This window comes from Eschrichtius robustus, chromosome 12 (genome assembly GCF_028021215.1).
Source record: "Eschrichtius robustus isolate mEscRob2 chromosome 12, mEscRob2.pri, whole genome shotgun sequence".
NCBI lineage: Eukaryota > Metazoa > Chordata > Mammalia > Artiodactyla > Eschrichtiidae > Eschrichtius > Eschrichtius robustus.
In genome coordinates, this window is record NC_090835.1 from 36,845,662 (window position 1) to 36,858,357 (window position 12,696).

Genomic DNA, 12,696 nt, shown 5'->3' on the forward strand with positions numbered 1-12,696 from the left:
GGCCCCTAGTACCCTTGGATGTTGAACAGACAAAGCACTGATAGGATTTCTCCCCTTAAACACTGCTCCTGTTATCCCACCACTGTCATTACTCACAGCCCTCGCACGTGCGTGCGTCTCTTCCTGCTCTTGCCCATCATCTTCTTATCTCTGCTTTATTGCTTACCTGCCGGGGAAATGCCATATCTGCAGAGTGCTGGAGTGCATGTGAGTGCCTGCGATGGTGTGCGGGGCGGGACTGCTGGCCCTTTGCCTTGGGGAGGTGTCATTTCACAGGAGTGTCACCATGATGGGCTTGGCTCTTTGAGGCATCGAGTGTGTGTGGAGGGCCTGCTCTGTGTTCAGCTCTGTGCCAGGCAGGCATTCCAGGGCAGGTGGGGTGGAGGAATGACGCAAAAAGTGTTAGAGCCAGGAGCCAGGAGCCTCCACAAGGATGGAAGAGAGGAGCTGGGGGTGTGGAAGCAAATCCGCAGGCCATGTCACCTGTCAGAGGCTGCTTCCTGTCAGGAAATGCCTGTACTTTGGGTTCAGATCCCAGCCGTCATTTCCTATATTAGAGCAAGTGATTTAACCTCCCTGAGCCTGCTTCCCCATCTGAAAATTAAGGTTAGTAATGCCTGCTGTGAGGGGTCATTGTAGGGATTAAATGAAGTGACGTATAAAATGCTGGCACATAGGTGGCAAGTAAACCACAGCGATAGCCATCTTTACGTGCGGTGTGTCAAGTGCTGTAATGTCTTCTGGTAAGAGCGGACAAGGTTGCAGAGAAGGGCTGTGTCCTGGTGAAGGTAAGAGCAGGAGCGATTGCTGTGGCTGGAGGAATAGCCCAGGGCAGGCAGAACCCTGGACTTGTGAGCAAGGCTGGGGGCTGGGTACCTTCTGACAGTCACTTCCTGTCTGAGCCTCAGGTTCCTGCGGCCCTCTCTTCCAGAGGCCACCTCCTTGCCTCGGGCATGTGGCTGCGGTCCTCAGTACTCTTTTGGAGCAGGCTGGGCTTGGGCTCAGAAGGAAGGTTCCTGTTGGTAAAGTCAGCGGCGCTCACCCCCCAACCCCTGCTTCCAGAGACTCGGCTCGGCACTGTCCATTTCTGGGCCGCTCTGCAGAAACACTCAGAATTTCCATCCCCTCCTTCCCAGGCAGCAGGCAGCGCCCATCTGGCCACTCCTTGAGGACGCCGGCTGTCAGGACAGAGGGCTGCCAGGTTCCCACCCTCCCTCTGGTGGTCTTTCCTGAGGGAGCCAGGGGGACTCTGTCCAGAGGAAGAGCGTGCGTGTCTCAAAGGGGGTCCTTTGGAAGCAGTAGGCACTGGCTTCTCAAGAAAGGCCTGTGGGTGATTTGCAGATAAGCGCCTCTCACAGCCCAGCCCTTGGGAGGGCAGGCCCAGTCGTCACCCCCATTTTATAGAAGATGAGGAAGTGGAGGCCCAGAGGAATTAAACCTCTTGCCCAGGGCCACCTAGCTGGTCAGTGGTAGAGCTCAGATGTCGACCACAGCCTGTCCGAGTCACTGCTCTTCCCCGCTGCACTCTGCTGTGTCTCCCGACAGCACTGCCTGGGTCTGGGGGCCGCTGCGGTGAGGTGAAGGCCAGTCAGGGCTTCTGGAACATTTCCTTTTGGAATGGGCTTTGAGAGCTGAAGTGTATCGATACCTGGAGGACTGGAAGAGCCTAGCCCCGGTGGGCCGAGGTCTTACAAAATGGCCACAGTGCCGCAAGCAGACAGGCCGACGGTGGGCATGTGGACATGGCACTGCTCCTGCTTTCAAGAATCCTCCTCAGGCTTGTGTCTCACATTCAATTTCTCTTTAACCACCAGGGCCTGCATTTTTCCAAGTTCAAATTGACATGCACTTGAGAGTCTGTTATCTATGAGATTAGAACACTTTCCTAATAAAGGAAAATATGCAAGTAGGGTCCACGTGCTAAACTGCCCTTCTTTGATGGTTGGGAATCCTCTTCCGGGCTGATTCTTCTCAAGGACTCTGAGGCCTGCCCAGGTGAACATGGCTAGGGCAGAGCATCTTCCTGGGGCTAGGCCACTGGATTTATCCAAAAGATGGGCCAACTCAGAGGAGATGCAAGCCGGCTGCCAGTGGCAGGTGTGAGGCATCCTAGGTGAGCCCCAGTCATAGCCAGTATTCTCCAGTGGCTGTGGCATTGAGGGGTGAAGGAGTGCTGGGTGGAGTACCCTGGCTCTGTGGTGTATGGGGAGTTGACAGGCTTTGAGCCTAGTGATGTCCTGGGTTTAGAGGGGAGAGGAGCGATGAGTGCAGGCAGAAGACAGGAATAGGGACGCAGGCACATGGGCAGGGGGCAGGCCCTGTGGGTGGTCTGGCATGGCTTCATCCCACTCATGTGTCCTAGCCCTGGAGACGCAGTGGCTGGAGGAACAGGGCAGGGATGGGGCAGGCCCAGGTGCGGAGCACAGAGGAGCTTCTGACTGGGCATGGGGGGTTGCAAGGTGAGTGGAGGACAGGATGCTCGGAGCAGGGGGAAGGAAGGGTAGATGAGGGGCCCTGGGAGCTGGGCACGGGAGCACTGAGGTGGGAGCGGAGCTGCGGAAGGAGGCAGGCTGGAGCAGGGTGCCCCGTCAAGGGGTTTGAATTTTCTCCCAGTGCCGGTAGAGAGCCCTGGATGACTGGCAAAGCCAGGGAATGATGTGGTAACATTTGGAATGTCCATCAGTGAGGCTGTGGTTGAAAACACTGAGCCCCAAGCGTGGCTGCATTTATGGGTTACTGGGGTTTGGGGGCTGGCCGAGAGTGTCGGCCTCACTGAGCATGTCATTCCCGCAGGGGACGAGTCCACAGAGGAACTGTAGGTTCCTGAGCATCTGCCCACCGTGTCCTTGGGAGGCTCCCGGCATTCTGCCCTGCTGAACACATGCACGATGCTTCTGGGGTCAGGAGAAGCCTTTGTGTGTAGAGCAGTGCCTGACTTTTGGGGGACACGCATTGGACTGGAATGAGCCCCCTTAGGAAATCACTTGCCCTCGGTGGTGGAGGAGGAGGATGGCTTCTGCATTTGGGGACTGAGGATCTTAGGCAGAAACACCAAGTCCCTCATGTTCCTGGAGTCTTGTCTGAAGCAGCCTGGGGCGCCTGTCCTGTGGATTCTGACTCCCGCCAGCCATCAGGCCAGGACGTTCACGTAGAATCTGTTTTCCCGGGGGATCTGGCCAGGGCAGGGTTGGAACCTCCCGATGGTTCTGGGCCATCCCCATTCCCGGGGTGGGGAATTGACCTTAAGCTAACCAGGAGGAAGGGTGACTTCAGAGCCAGGCTGGGCTTCAGGGGTCCCGCACTCTGACAGGCCTAGTGGAGGGCATGCCGTGTGAAGAGCTGGCAGCCCCCGGCCTTTCTGAGGGCCTCCAAGAGCCCACCTGCACATCCCTCCCAGGCCCCTGCAGCCCGGACTGCCAGGTGCTTTGATTCCGCTCCTCACTCACGGCCTCTGCTCAGAAAAGGGGGCTGGAAGGGAGCGCGCAAGCCCGGATGTGGGAGTCCCGCCACACCGCCGTTAACTCACCAACATTTGGAACTCGTCTTCTCGAGTTTGCTGGTGGTTTTCCACTTGATCCTTCAAGGAGCTCTTCCTCTCGGTGTTTCCTCAAGCACTGACTCAAGACTAAAGGGTTCTCTTTCCTTTCATTGTCTTTAGCCAGAAGTGGATTCCCCCGTCCCACCAGGCAGGGGCAGGAGTCAGGAGTCGATGCAGAGCCAGCCCCAGGAGCCCGTCAGCATGCCCCAGACGCTGACCAGCACGCTGGAGCACATTGTAGGCCAGCTGGACGTCCTCACCCAGGTAGGCCGTGACGTGAATTCACCCCATCGTCTGCACTTGGCCTGGCATTTGGACCTTTTGAAGTTGGCCAGTGGGTGCTGGATTTTTTTTTTTTTTTTATCTGTCAAAACTTTTAGTATTTCGTCTTTTTTTTTTTTCTCTCTCTCCTTAACCTAACCACATTACTGTCATCACACCCAACAAGGTTAACGATAATTCCTCAATACCATCCAGTATTCTCAGGGGTCACTTTTAACGGGTTCAGGGCGCACAGTGGGAGAAAGAAATATGAAGGTAAGGACCGAGGGGATGCAGGCGGCGCATTAAAGAGCCGAGGCGACATCGCTCCCGGCTGCGGCCGTGGATCGGGTGCCCAGCTCCCCGGGCCTCCCCGTTCCTGCTGTCATTAACTGCGCCAGGCCAGCACCAGCCAGGCCAGGTCGAGGCCCGCTCGGAGCCGTGAGCTCCTCGCCTCCTGGCTCCCAGGCGGCGACCCCAGCACGCCCCGTGCAACTGAACAGCCCACCGTCCCCAGACACCGACGAGTTCCTGGAGGGGAAACGATTGACACAGCTGCCTGCGCTGCACCCCCGGCCCTCCCCCGCGGTACCTGCGTCTCCTGGCAGGGCTGGGAGCTGCAACTGGCTCCCGAGCCCGGCCCACCCAGGTCCCCCGCAACCGCTCTTCCTGATGCCTGTTCCCACACCGAGCTCTCAGCACCGCGACCTCCGGGTGCTGGGTTTTTAAAAAATATAATGTACCTATTTTCCAGCCCAAATTAATGAAATAGCAGTGCCTGCCCTGGGATCATGGATTTCAGAGCCATCCGATCCCTGGCCAAGCCACTGGACCCCAAAACCACCAACACTGAATCCTGCCAGGGAGTGCCCACCCAGTGCTGGCCTGGGCCACAACAGCTTTGAAAGAAACGCTGTCCATTCATTTGACTCTTCTGTGGGTGGGCACTCCAGAGACGTGCCAGGGAACTGCGTGCAGTGAGTCAAAGCATCCGAGAGCCCAGGCTCTGGGCTGCTCCTTATCCTTTGAGCGACCTTGGAGACATCCCTTCGGCTCTCCAAGCCCTGGTGTGTTTATCTGTGATGAGCCTGCCATGTTTGTGGTCAGGATTAAAGGAGATGAGTCTGCAGGAAGTGTTTGACCTGTGCCTGGCCCTAGGTAGCTGCTCAGTAGATGTTAGCTGTGGCACTGACCACCCTCATCAGGGAGATCAGTGTGGCCCCATCACCACCAGGAGCGTAAGTGCATCTGGCAGCTCATAGCACAGACTTGCATTGCAGCAATTCCAGTGAGAGCAAAGCGCCCTGACAAGAGGTGGCAGCCAGCACTGTGGGCATGCCCAATGGGGCATCTTCTCCTGGGGTGGAAGAGCAGTCCCGCAGAGGGAACAGCCTGCCTGCAGGTCTGGGGGGGCCATGGGCACATCCAGGCAACAAGCAAAGCCCAGCACAGCTGACATGGGGCATAGGTGGTGGTGGCAGCTGGGCCGAGGCAGGATTTAAAGGTCCTCAGGCCCCTTCCCTCCTGGGCTCTGGGTGCAGACACCCCCGCCTGTGCTGGCTCACGGCTAGAGGGGGAATCCAAGCGGGAGGCCAAGGACCCTTGAGTCTCTGACGGAGATGGAGGTGAAGCGGCGTGGCGTCCCTTCCCTACCTCTGGATCTGGGGCTAAGTGCGAAAACTTCCTCCACATTGTGTCCCGTGGTCCACGGCGTGTCACAGCATCTCAGCTGGTACTGCACACCCTGGACCCACTGAAGGAAGGGCATTTGAGGGGAAAGGTCAGGCGTCGGTGACTAGGGGATGGTGGGACTATGCGCACATCATACAGACATTGCCGAGAGCCTCTTAGCCCTGGAGGAGGAGGCGTGTGCTGAGAGAGGGAGATGAGCAAAGACTTAGAAAAGTTCTCCCGCCTCAGAGCCGTCAGAAACTGCCAAGACTGCCTCATGTTCTTCACAGCCTCGTCAAGTGAGAGTTCAGGGGAGGTGGAATGAATTAGAACTTTATAGGATAAAATTGGAAATTAAGTCTGAGAAGGTAGTTAAAAATAGCCTCATTGGATCCAGAGGAGTGTAACACTAGAAACATTTCCTGTCACTGTGTTTTAAGGGCGTACATGGAAGGTTTTTTCATGTGTTAGCAGTCAGGGGTCTGGTAGTAACTTTGTAAGAAACTGGCATCACAGGGAATAAGTGAAACCTTGGCCTGTGGCCGGGGTCACACCGCTCAGCCCCTTTGCAAATCCAGACAGCACTGCCCCCCCACCGAAGGCCAAGCCCATCAACCAGTCACCCGCTTTGCCAGACAGTGTGCATTCCTGAAGGCCACAAAGTGTGCTGTGTTCCTGATGGAGTCAACATATTTTGAGGCAACTTGGGTTCCACAGATGAAGCCCCCGGCTGAGACCTTAGAGTGCAACCTGTTTTCAAAATGGTGTGGGGAGGCGTCTGCACGAATTTGCGTGCTACCTCGGGCTTGGTCGCCGGTTGTTTTCCAGGCCCACGTCCCCTCCTGGAGTTGGGGCCCTAGCTGAGGTGTTTAGCTCCAGCCAGAGCTGCCCCCGCTGGGGTTGGAGGTTCCCTGGCCCCTCCTGTTGGGACCAGCCTGGCTGCGGGCAGTCCCCTCTCTGGAGGCTCCCCTGAGGCCTAGAGCCGGGTGACCACCGCCGTCCTTCTCCCCATGCGGGTAGCTCAGCTGGGGCTCTGCGCCTCCTTGGCCTGTGGGTGTTGGCCTCGGATGCTTTCCCCTCAGCCGCGCTCCTCACCCTTCTGGCGTGCGCCTGTGCTCTGGAGGAGCAGGGGTGTCGCGGCCACTCCGACACTGACACCTACTTCAGAGTTCTCTGTCTGAATCGTGCTGTTCTCCTCCGTCCTGCCCCATCACTGCCCCTTCCCTCCCCCACAAGGAAGTCTATTTCTAAGCAGCCTCCGAGAGGGACACTGCCTTCTAGGTCCTGTGGGCTTCCGTCCTGAAGAACATCCTTCAGGGAAGAAGCCCAGGGCCGCAGTGGGCAGCGGCCAGGATGTTTACTGAGCGAGTCACAGAGGCTCCAGTCCCGGGTGACAGAAGGTGCTCCGCTGTGGAGGTTCACTGTCCTCAGAGCCTGCCTTCCCGCTCAGCAGGCTGGATGCGGCCCAGTGATCGAATCCTCTCTGGAGGTGTGTGGCCCATTTGGCAGCCATCTGAAGGCTAAGGACCCGGCCTCAGTCCTCGTCCGTGGCCGCTCTGTGCAAACCAGAGGCCCAGAGGTCAGGCGGCTGAGTGGGCCTGGGGGAAAATGTGGCTCAGAGCTTGTTTGGGTGCAAGTCCTGGCTTTCCCACTTCTAGCTCAGTGACCTTGGGCAAGTCACTTAACCTCTTCGTGCCTCAGTTTCCAGATCTGGGACACAGAGCTGATAATTGCATCCACTTCACGGGCCTCTTGTGCGGATGGGGTCTGTCAGACTGTGTGAAGCTCTTTGAACGGTGCCCAGCAATGCCATGTGCTGCTGATGGGTTCAATGCTGCTCCTGCTGCTGACCTTGTCACTATTCAGGGCCTGGCTGGCATGGGTGCAGGGGGATCCTCACGACGGCACCAGAAACAGCTCCCCAGTTCCCCCTGCCTCTCTGCCCAGGAGAGCCATTCCCCCGCCCTCACAGCAGGTGTGGAGGGTTCCCTCCGTGCACACAAGTTCGCTGAGTCTTTTCTGTGTGTAGGGCCCCGAGCGAGACCCAGTCCCACCCTTAGGAGGGCCCAGGACTGAATCTGCTGATGTCAGAGCCAGGCCTCCTAGGAAGAGCAGGCAACCAGGACCGTGGGAGACAGCTGGGCAGAGCGCGCCAGATGGGAGTCCAGTGGGCCAGGTGGAGAGGGCCATGGAGTCCTTTGGCCTGGGCTAACAGAAGAAGCAGCATAGGCATTTGCACTCCTGGTGCGGCCACTGAGCAGGGCAGAGTCGGGCCAGACCCACGCTGAGGGTCTGGCATGGAGTAGGGACAGGGACACAGAGAGATTGGGACCTGGGCCGGGGGTGGAGCTGTCAGGGCCCTTCCCCCAGGAGGCGAGTTCTGCAGCCTCCTTGGCTCAGGTTCACCGCAGGAGGGAGGAAGGGGGTGAGGAGACGGGCAGGACAGCACAGCAGTCAGCCCCTGCGATGCCGCTGGGCTCCCAAGGGAGTGAGGCGCTTCCTTTAGCCCGCACGGAAAGCAGACTGCCCCAGGGACATGTGCGGCATCTGCATCCAGCCCTTTAACTCCTGAATTGGGGTTGTGTGGTTTTATTTTTTGGGAATACCTTTTTAGTAAAGTGCATACATTGTTTTTCAAAAGTGTATTTATTCAGGGAAATAGGATGGGATGGCCTTGCAAGGCACACAGCCCTTCGTGCATCTCACGCCCGAACAGGTTCCCTCTTCGGGCTGTCCCGGGCTGTCGGGTCTCCCCACAGTGTTGTTTTAGATGGAAAGTCCTCAGAGTGTGGGGATCACATCCTCATCGTAATTTGCCTCCTGATGTTTATCTGAGGCCTGCAACTTTCCAAGGGCTTTCCTCTGCAGCCCTGTGTTATCCTCCTGCCTGGTGCCCACAGGTCACCTCATGCCTGGTGCAGATAGGGTGTTGTGCCTAGGTACGGCTTGTGCCTGGACCAGCTCTGGGGTCCACTCAGCCTGGGGCTTCTCCAGGATGCCAGGTGATCCTGAGCTCGACCCGCTGTAGGTCAGAGCTTCCCCAGCTTCCCTTGCTAACCATTTCTGTGTAGTTAGGTATGGCTTCATTGAGAAGTTTATCTGCAAACCAAACTTGACCTTTCTGAAAGTTAAGGCCAGAAGCTCTTGCTCAGCCCTCTGTGATCACAGAGCCCAGCGGGCCCGGCCCCTGAGGTCACCAGCCAGAGAGCACACCCCCTTGCCCTGGCCCTTCTTTGTGTGGGGGAAGCCCCCCCTTGCCCCTGTGAGATTGCTGTTTGGGGCCTCACTGAGCTCCTCAGTACCCTGATCCCAGCTGGACACTGTGTCCTGAGCAGCCAGGGTATGTTTGGCCTTACACGTCCCTATCAGCTGTGGGGAACAGAGGTACCTCCCTTGGGTGTCAGGGCTGCTCTGCTCAGCCCAGTGAGCCACTGCCCATTAGCCTGGGCGTACTTGCCCTCCTGGTCTTGAGGGCCAACTCCACCGCTCATCACCTGGGTGACCTCGGGCAGGTGATGTTGCTCCCCAGAGCCTCAGCTTCCTCACGTGTAAAGTGGGGACAGCCGAGCCTGCTCGTGTCCTCTGAGCACTATGGTGAAGCTCTGGGTTACCTGGGTGGGCTAGGTCGATGTTCTCCAAGGGTCAGTGTGGGAAAACAGGGTGGCCAGGTGACACAGGAGTGGACATTCCACGCATGTCTGTAACTGCTGGAGTCCCAGGAATGCTTTTGAGCTGCCGGTGAGACTCTAGTGGTCTGACTAGGCATTAGGATGAGAGGGAGACAAAGAGGAGGTCTTTCCCCACGACCAGGAAGGAGGAGGGCCCAGGAGGTGACGAGAGGGACTGGGAGCCTGGGGACTGTTGAAAATCAGGGGTGGGTCGTGGGGCCCATTAGATGCGGTCCTTGAACCCAGACCCAGGCATTGGGGCCAAGATTGAAGCTCTCCAAAGTTGTATATATATCTTGTGGCAGCCATCCTCTGAATTGAGTTACCGTAATGGCTGTGGGGGAAATAGATTTCCTAACGATGGGATTTAGGTTTTTCTTTGGGTGACTTTTTGGTTTTCAAAACCCCTCATGGGAATTCTCAAAAGCAACTAGGGCTGAGGTCACAAGTATGGGTGCTGGGAGCCATGTGTGTGCCCCCCCTCTTCCTCTCGGGAGCCTGTCCTGGGCCCCACCTTCTCCCCTCCCCGTCTGGGGAGAACACACACCTGTCCTGCGCCCACCCTGGTCACTGTGCTGCTGGGCCTGCCCCAGTCTTCTCTTCCTGAGATAGATGGCTCGATCCCAGAGGCCTGCAGGAGTCAGAGCAAAGCTCAGACCAGGAGTCAGAAGCCGCAGATGCTCTCGCACAGCCTTACCTCTTTCTGAGGAAGCTATGGTTTCCTCCTCCATAGGGGGGAAACTTTAGGCCCTGCCCATCTGTCTGTCCTCTGGGGTGGGCAGCAGAGGTCAGCGTCTCAGGTGGGGCCGGGACTGCTCTCAGGGCCTTCTTTCCATGAGTCGCCCCTCCCCTCCACCCCTGGCTGGGCCCCTCCCTTTGTGGCCACTCCAAGAGGAGGGGCTCCAGAGTGGACCCCTGCCAGGCCTGCCTGCTTGGTGATGGGCATTCAGAGGCCCTGACCTTTCCCCTGGTGTTCTTCTGGGGGTTCTGCCAAGTGATTTAGGGTCCCTCTCGCAGGTGCTGGGACGCTCACCAGTGAGCAGGGAGAGGCTGTTTTCACAGCCAGAGTCCCCTGGGAGCTCACCTCCCGCCTTGGCTCCCTTCACTTCCTTCACGGACTCCTGAGTGACAGAGGTTGGGTGGTGTCTGGAAATTGCAGGGGCCCTGGGTCTTCCTCGAGGGCGAGGCCGTGGGCATGGGGCACGGCGCGGCAATGTGGGCAGTACCCGGGAGCTAGGGAGGCTGCAGTGAGGGGCCTGGGCCTGGCAGGCGGCCGGTGGTTTCGCCTCAGAAGCCCACAGCAAAGTTATTTTTGACTCCGATTTCACGTCTTGCTGCTTTTCAAAAATACCAAGCCATGAAATTCCTGCTCCAACTGTGTTTTCTCATGGCAGCTGTGCTTGAGGCTGGCCACAGCAAGGCTGTGATGTCACACATTCAGGTTCCTGTGACTCACTGGGGGCCGCTGGGCTCAGGGACCGGAACATGTGCGCCGTGGGAAGCAGCCGCGGGCAGGCCACCCAGCCCTGTGGTTTAAAGGTCCAGGTTGTTGCAACTCTGCTGACCAAACTCAACAAGGATAAGGATTTGGGCCTGTTTGCTTTGGGGAGTTGGATAGAGTGACCCATTGCTTCAAGACACCTTGCCCCTGCCCCCGAAGGTCCTGGCAGTTTCCTATCTGATGGGCTGCTCGGGTGAGGCATCCCACACAGGGAAGGTGGGAACACTGGGCAGGCCCGGTGTGGGCCGAGCTGCCTGACCAATCTCAGGGGCTCTCGGGGTCCCTCTTTCCCGGACGGACCAGCTGTTGATTGTGGAAAGAGACTCCAGACTTTAGAGCAGTTCTGCCATTTTCCCTGGGGGCGGATCCTCCCAGGTGTGCCCAGATGGAACTTGTCGGGAAGGTGTGCAGTGAAAGCACCTCCCCGCCCCCCCCCCCCAAGTAATCCCCTTTTGTGGGGTGTGTGCAGCCCTCCCCACGGCGCTCGCGCACCCAGGCAGGGTCTCAGGGGTGATTGTTGCTGGTTTCTGCAAGAGCGGGCCCTCCCTCCACAGCAGCCTATCTCGCCACTTAGCCTTGACCGTGTATAATCCCAAGTTGGTTTAGCCAGCTTCCTCTTCCTGGATATTTAACGGCTGCCCTTGTCGACTTCAGGACAGCCGGACCTCGTGCCACTTGGGGTTTGGAGACTTGTTTTTCCTCTGTTAAGAGCCTGCTTCCTGGGGACAAGGGACTGAAGACACTCTGGTCTATTAGACACTTGGGGTCTGACTCTAGCCGGTTGCAGAGGGGCTGGGCCCTGACCCTTCCCCAGCCCTGTTGCTCATTTTGGCAGTTTATCCAAAGGCTTCTCTGGCTTTGCAAATGCAGAGGCATGGGGAATACCAAGTCAGGGCCAGTGTGCTGGCAGCAGTCAAAGATGGGGCGAGCTTGTGTTTATTATTGCGTGAGGGGCTGGATGGCAGCTCCGTCTTCTATCCTGTCTGCGGTTGTGGCAGAAAGCACTCTCTCCCCAAAGAAGCTGCAGATGGAAGGCCCCTGCCCGCCACATGCGCTCGGGATGGCTGTGGTTACCTCTGGGGCCTGGGAACATTCACGGTCTTATGAGATTTCCCCTGTGAGGCCCAGAGCAGGCCTGGAGCTGGGGGCTGGGGAGCAGGGGCTGGAGCGGGAGATCTAGGAGAGCTAGGCCCATGGAGGGACATCTCATTCAGACTGACTCTGGATGGTTCTGAGAGGAGGGAGGAAGGGGACCCAGGTGATTTGCTCTCACTGCTCTGGGGACCCAAGGGCCCTCCAAAGAAAGGTCAAGCACAGGCCACAAGAAGGGGCCTACGAGTCTTCTGGTTGTGACAGGCAGCCCCAAAAGGGCCTACATGGCTCTGAGATTAACCAAGCCCCAGCTGCCCCATGGCCTGCATGAAGCGCCGTGAGAGCTGGGTCAGGAAAGACTGCAATCGGGCCTGCCATTTCCCTCCGCCCGCTCTGCAGAGGGCCCTGTCTGGGCCTGGACTGTTGGTACAGACCCTCACTGTACCCACAGTAGCCTCAGCTCTGGGGGAGGAGAAAAAACGGAAAGGAGCTTAGAACTCAGCAGAGCGTGGCATTTGGGGGAGCGATTCTGTTCCCCCCATTCTGATCTGGGCCTAGGTGGTAGCTCCAGAAAACTGGCCAAGATGAGAGGCTAGGTCTCCCACTGTGGCTCAGCAGGCACTCCACAGGGGAGGGGGAGCCTGTGAGCCTTCGTCCCTGAGGTGGGCCTGTTGGACAGGGGCCACAGCCTAACTTGCCCGGCTGCACTGAGTTTTTCCGGGCCTCCAACAAGCTACCAAGCAGTCTCTCTGACTTGTGATGGTTGTGTTTTATCGGGTGCTGGCAAATTAACTATTTTATATGGATTGCTGAAAAAGTGAGCATCTGAAGAAAGGGGATACCGAAGGCGGTCAAGGCCAAGGTTCACGCCCCACTGTCAGCCCTGTTTGGACTTACCCTGGAGCCAGAGTACAGCTGAGCAGTGACTGGCATCCTGCACCTTGGGGCCTATCCCTGTCAGACTT

General features: G+C 57.9%; 1 protein-coding gene across 2 annotated transcripts in view; it reads left to right on the forward strand.

The window, feature by feature from the left end:
* The window catches only part of POC1A (POC1 centriolar protein A), a 73,140-nt gene that overhangs the window by 48,330 nt on the left and 12,114 nt on the right, over positions 1 to 12,696 (forward strand). For both annotated transcript variants that reach the window (XM_068557642.1, XM_068557641.1), the window contains exon 10: positions 3,659 to 3,802. In XM_068557642.1, coding sequence (XP_068413743.1) covers positions 3,659 to 3,802 — 144 coding nt within the window. The remainder of the gene's footprint in view (positions 1 to 3,658; positions 3,803 to 12,696) is intronic.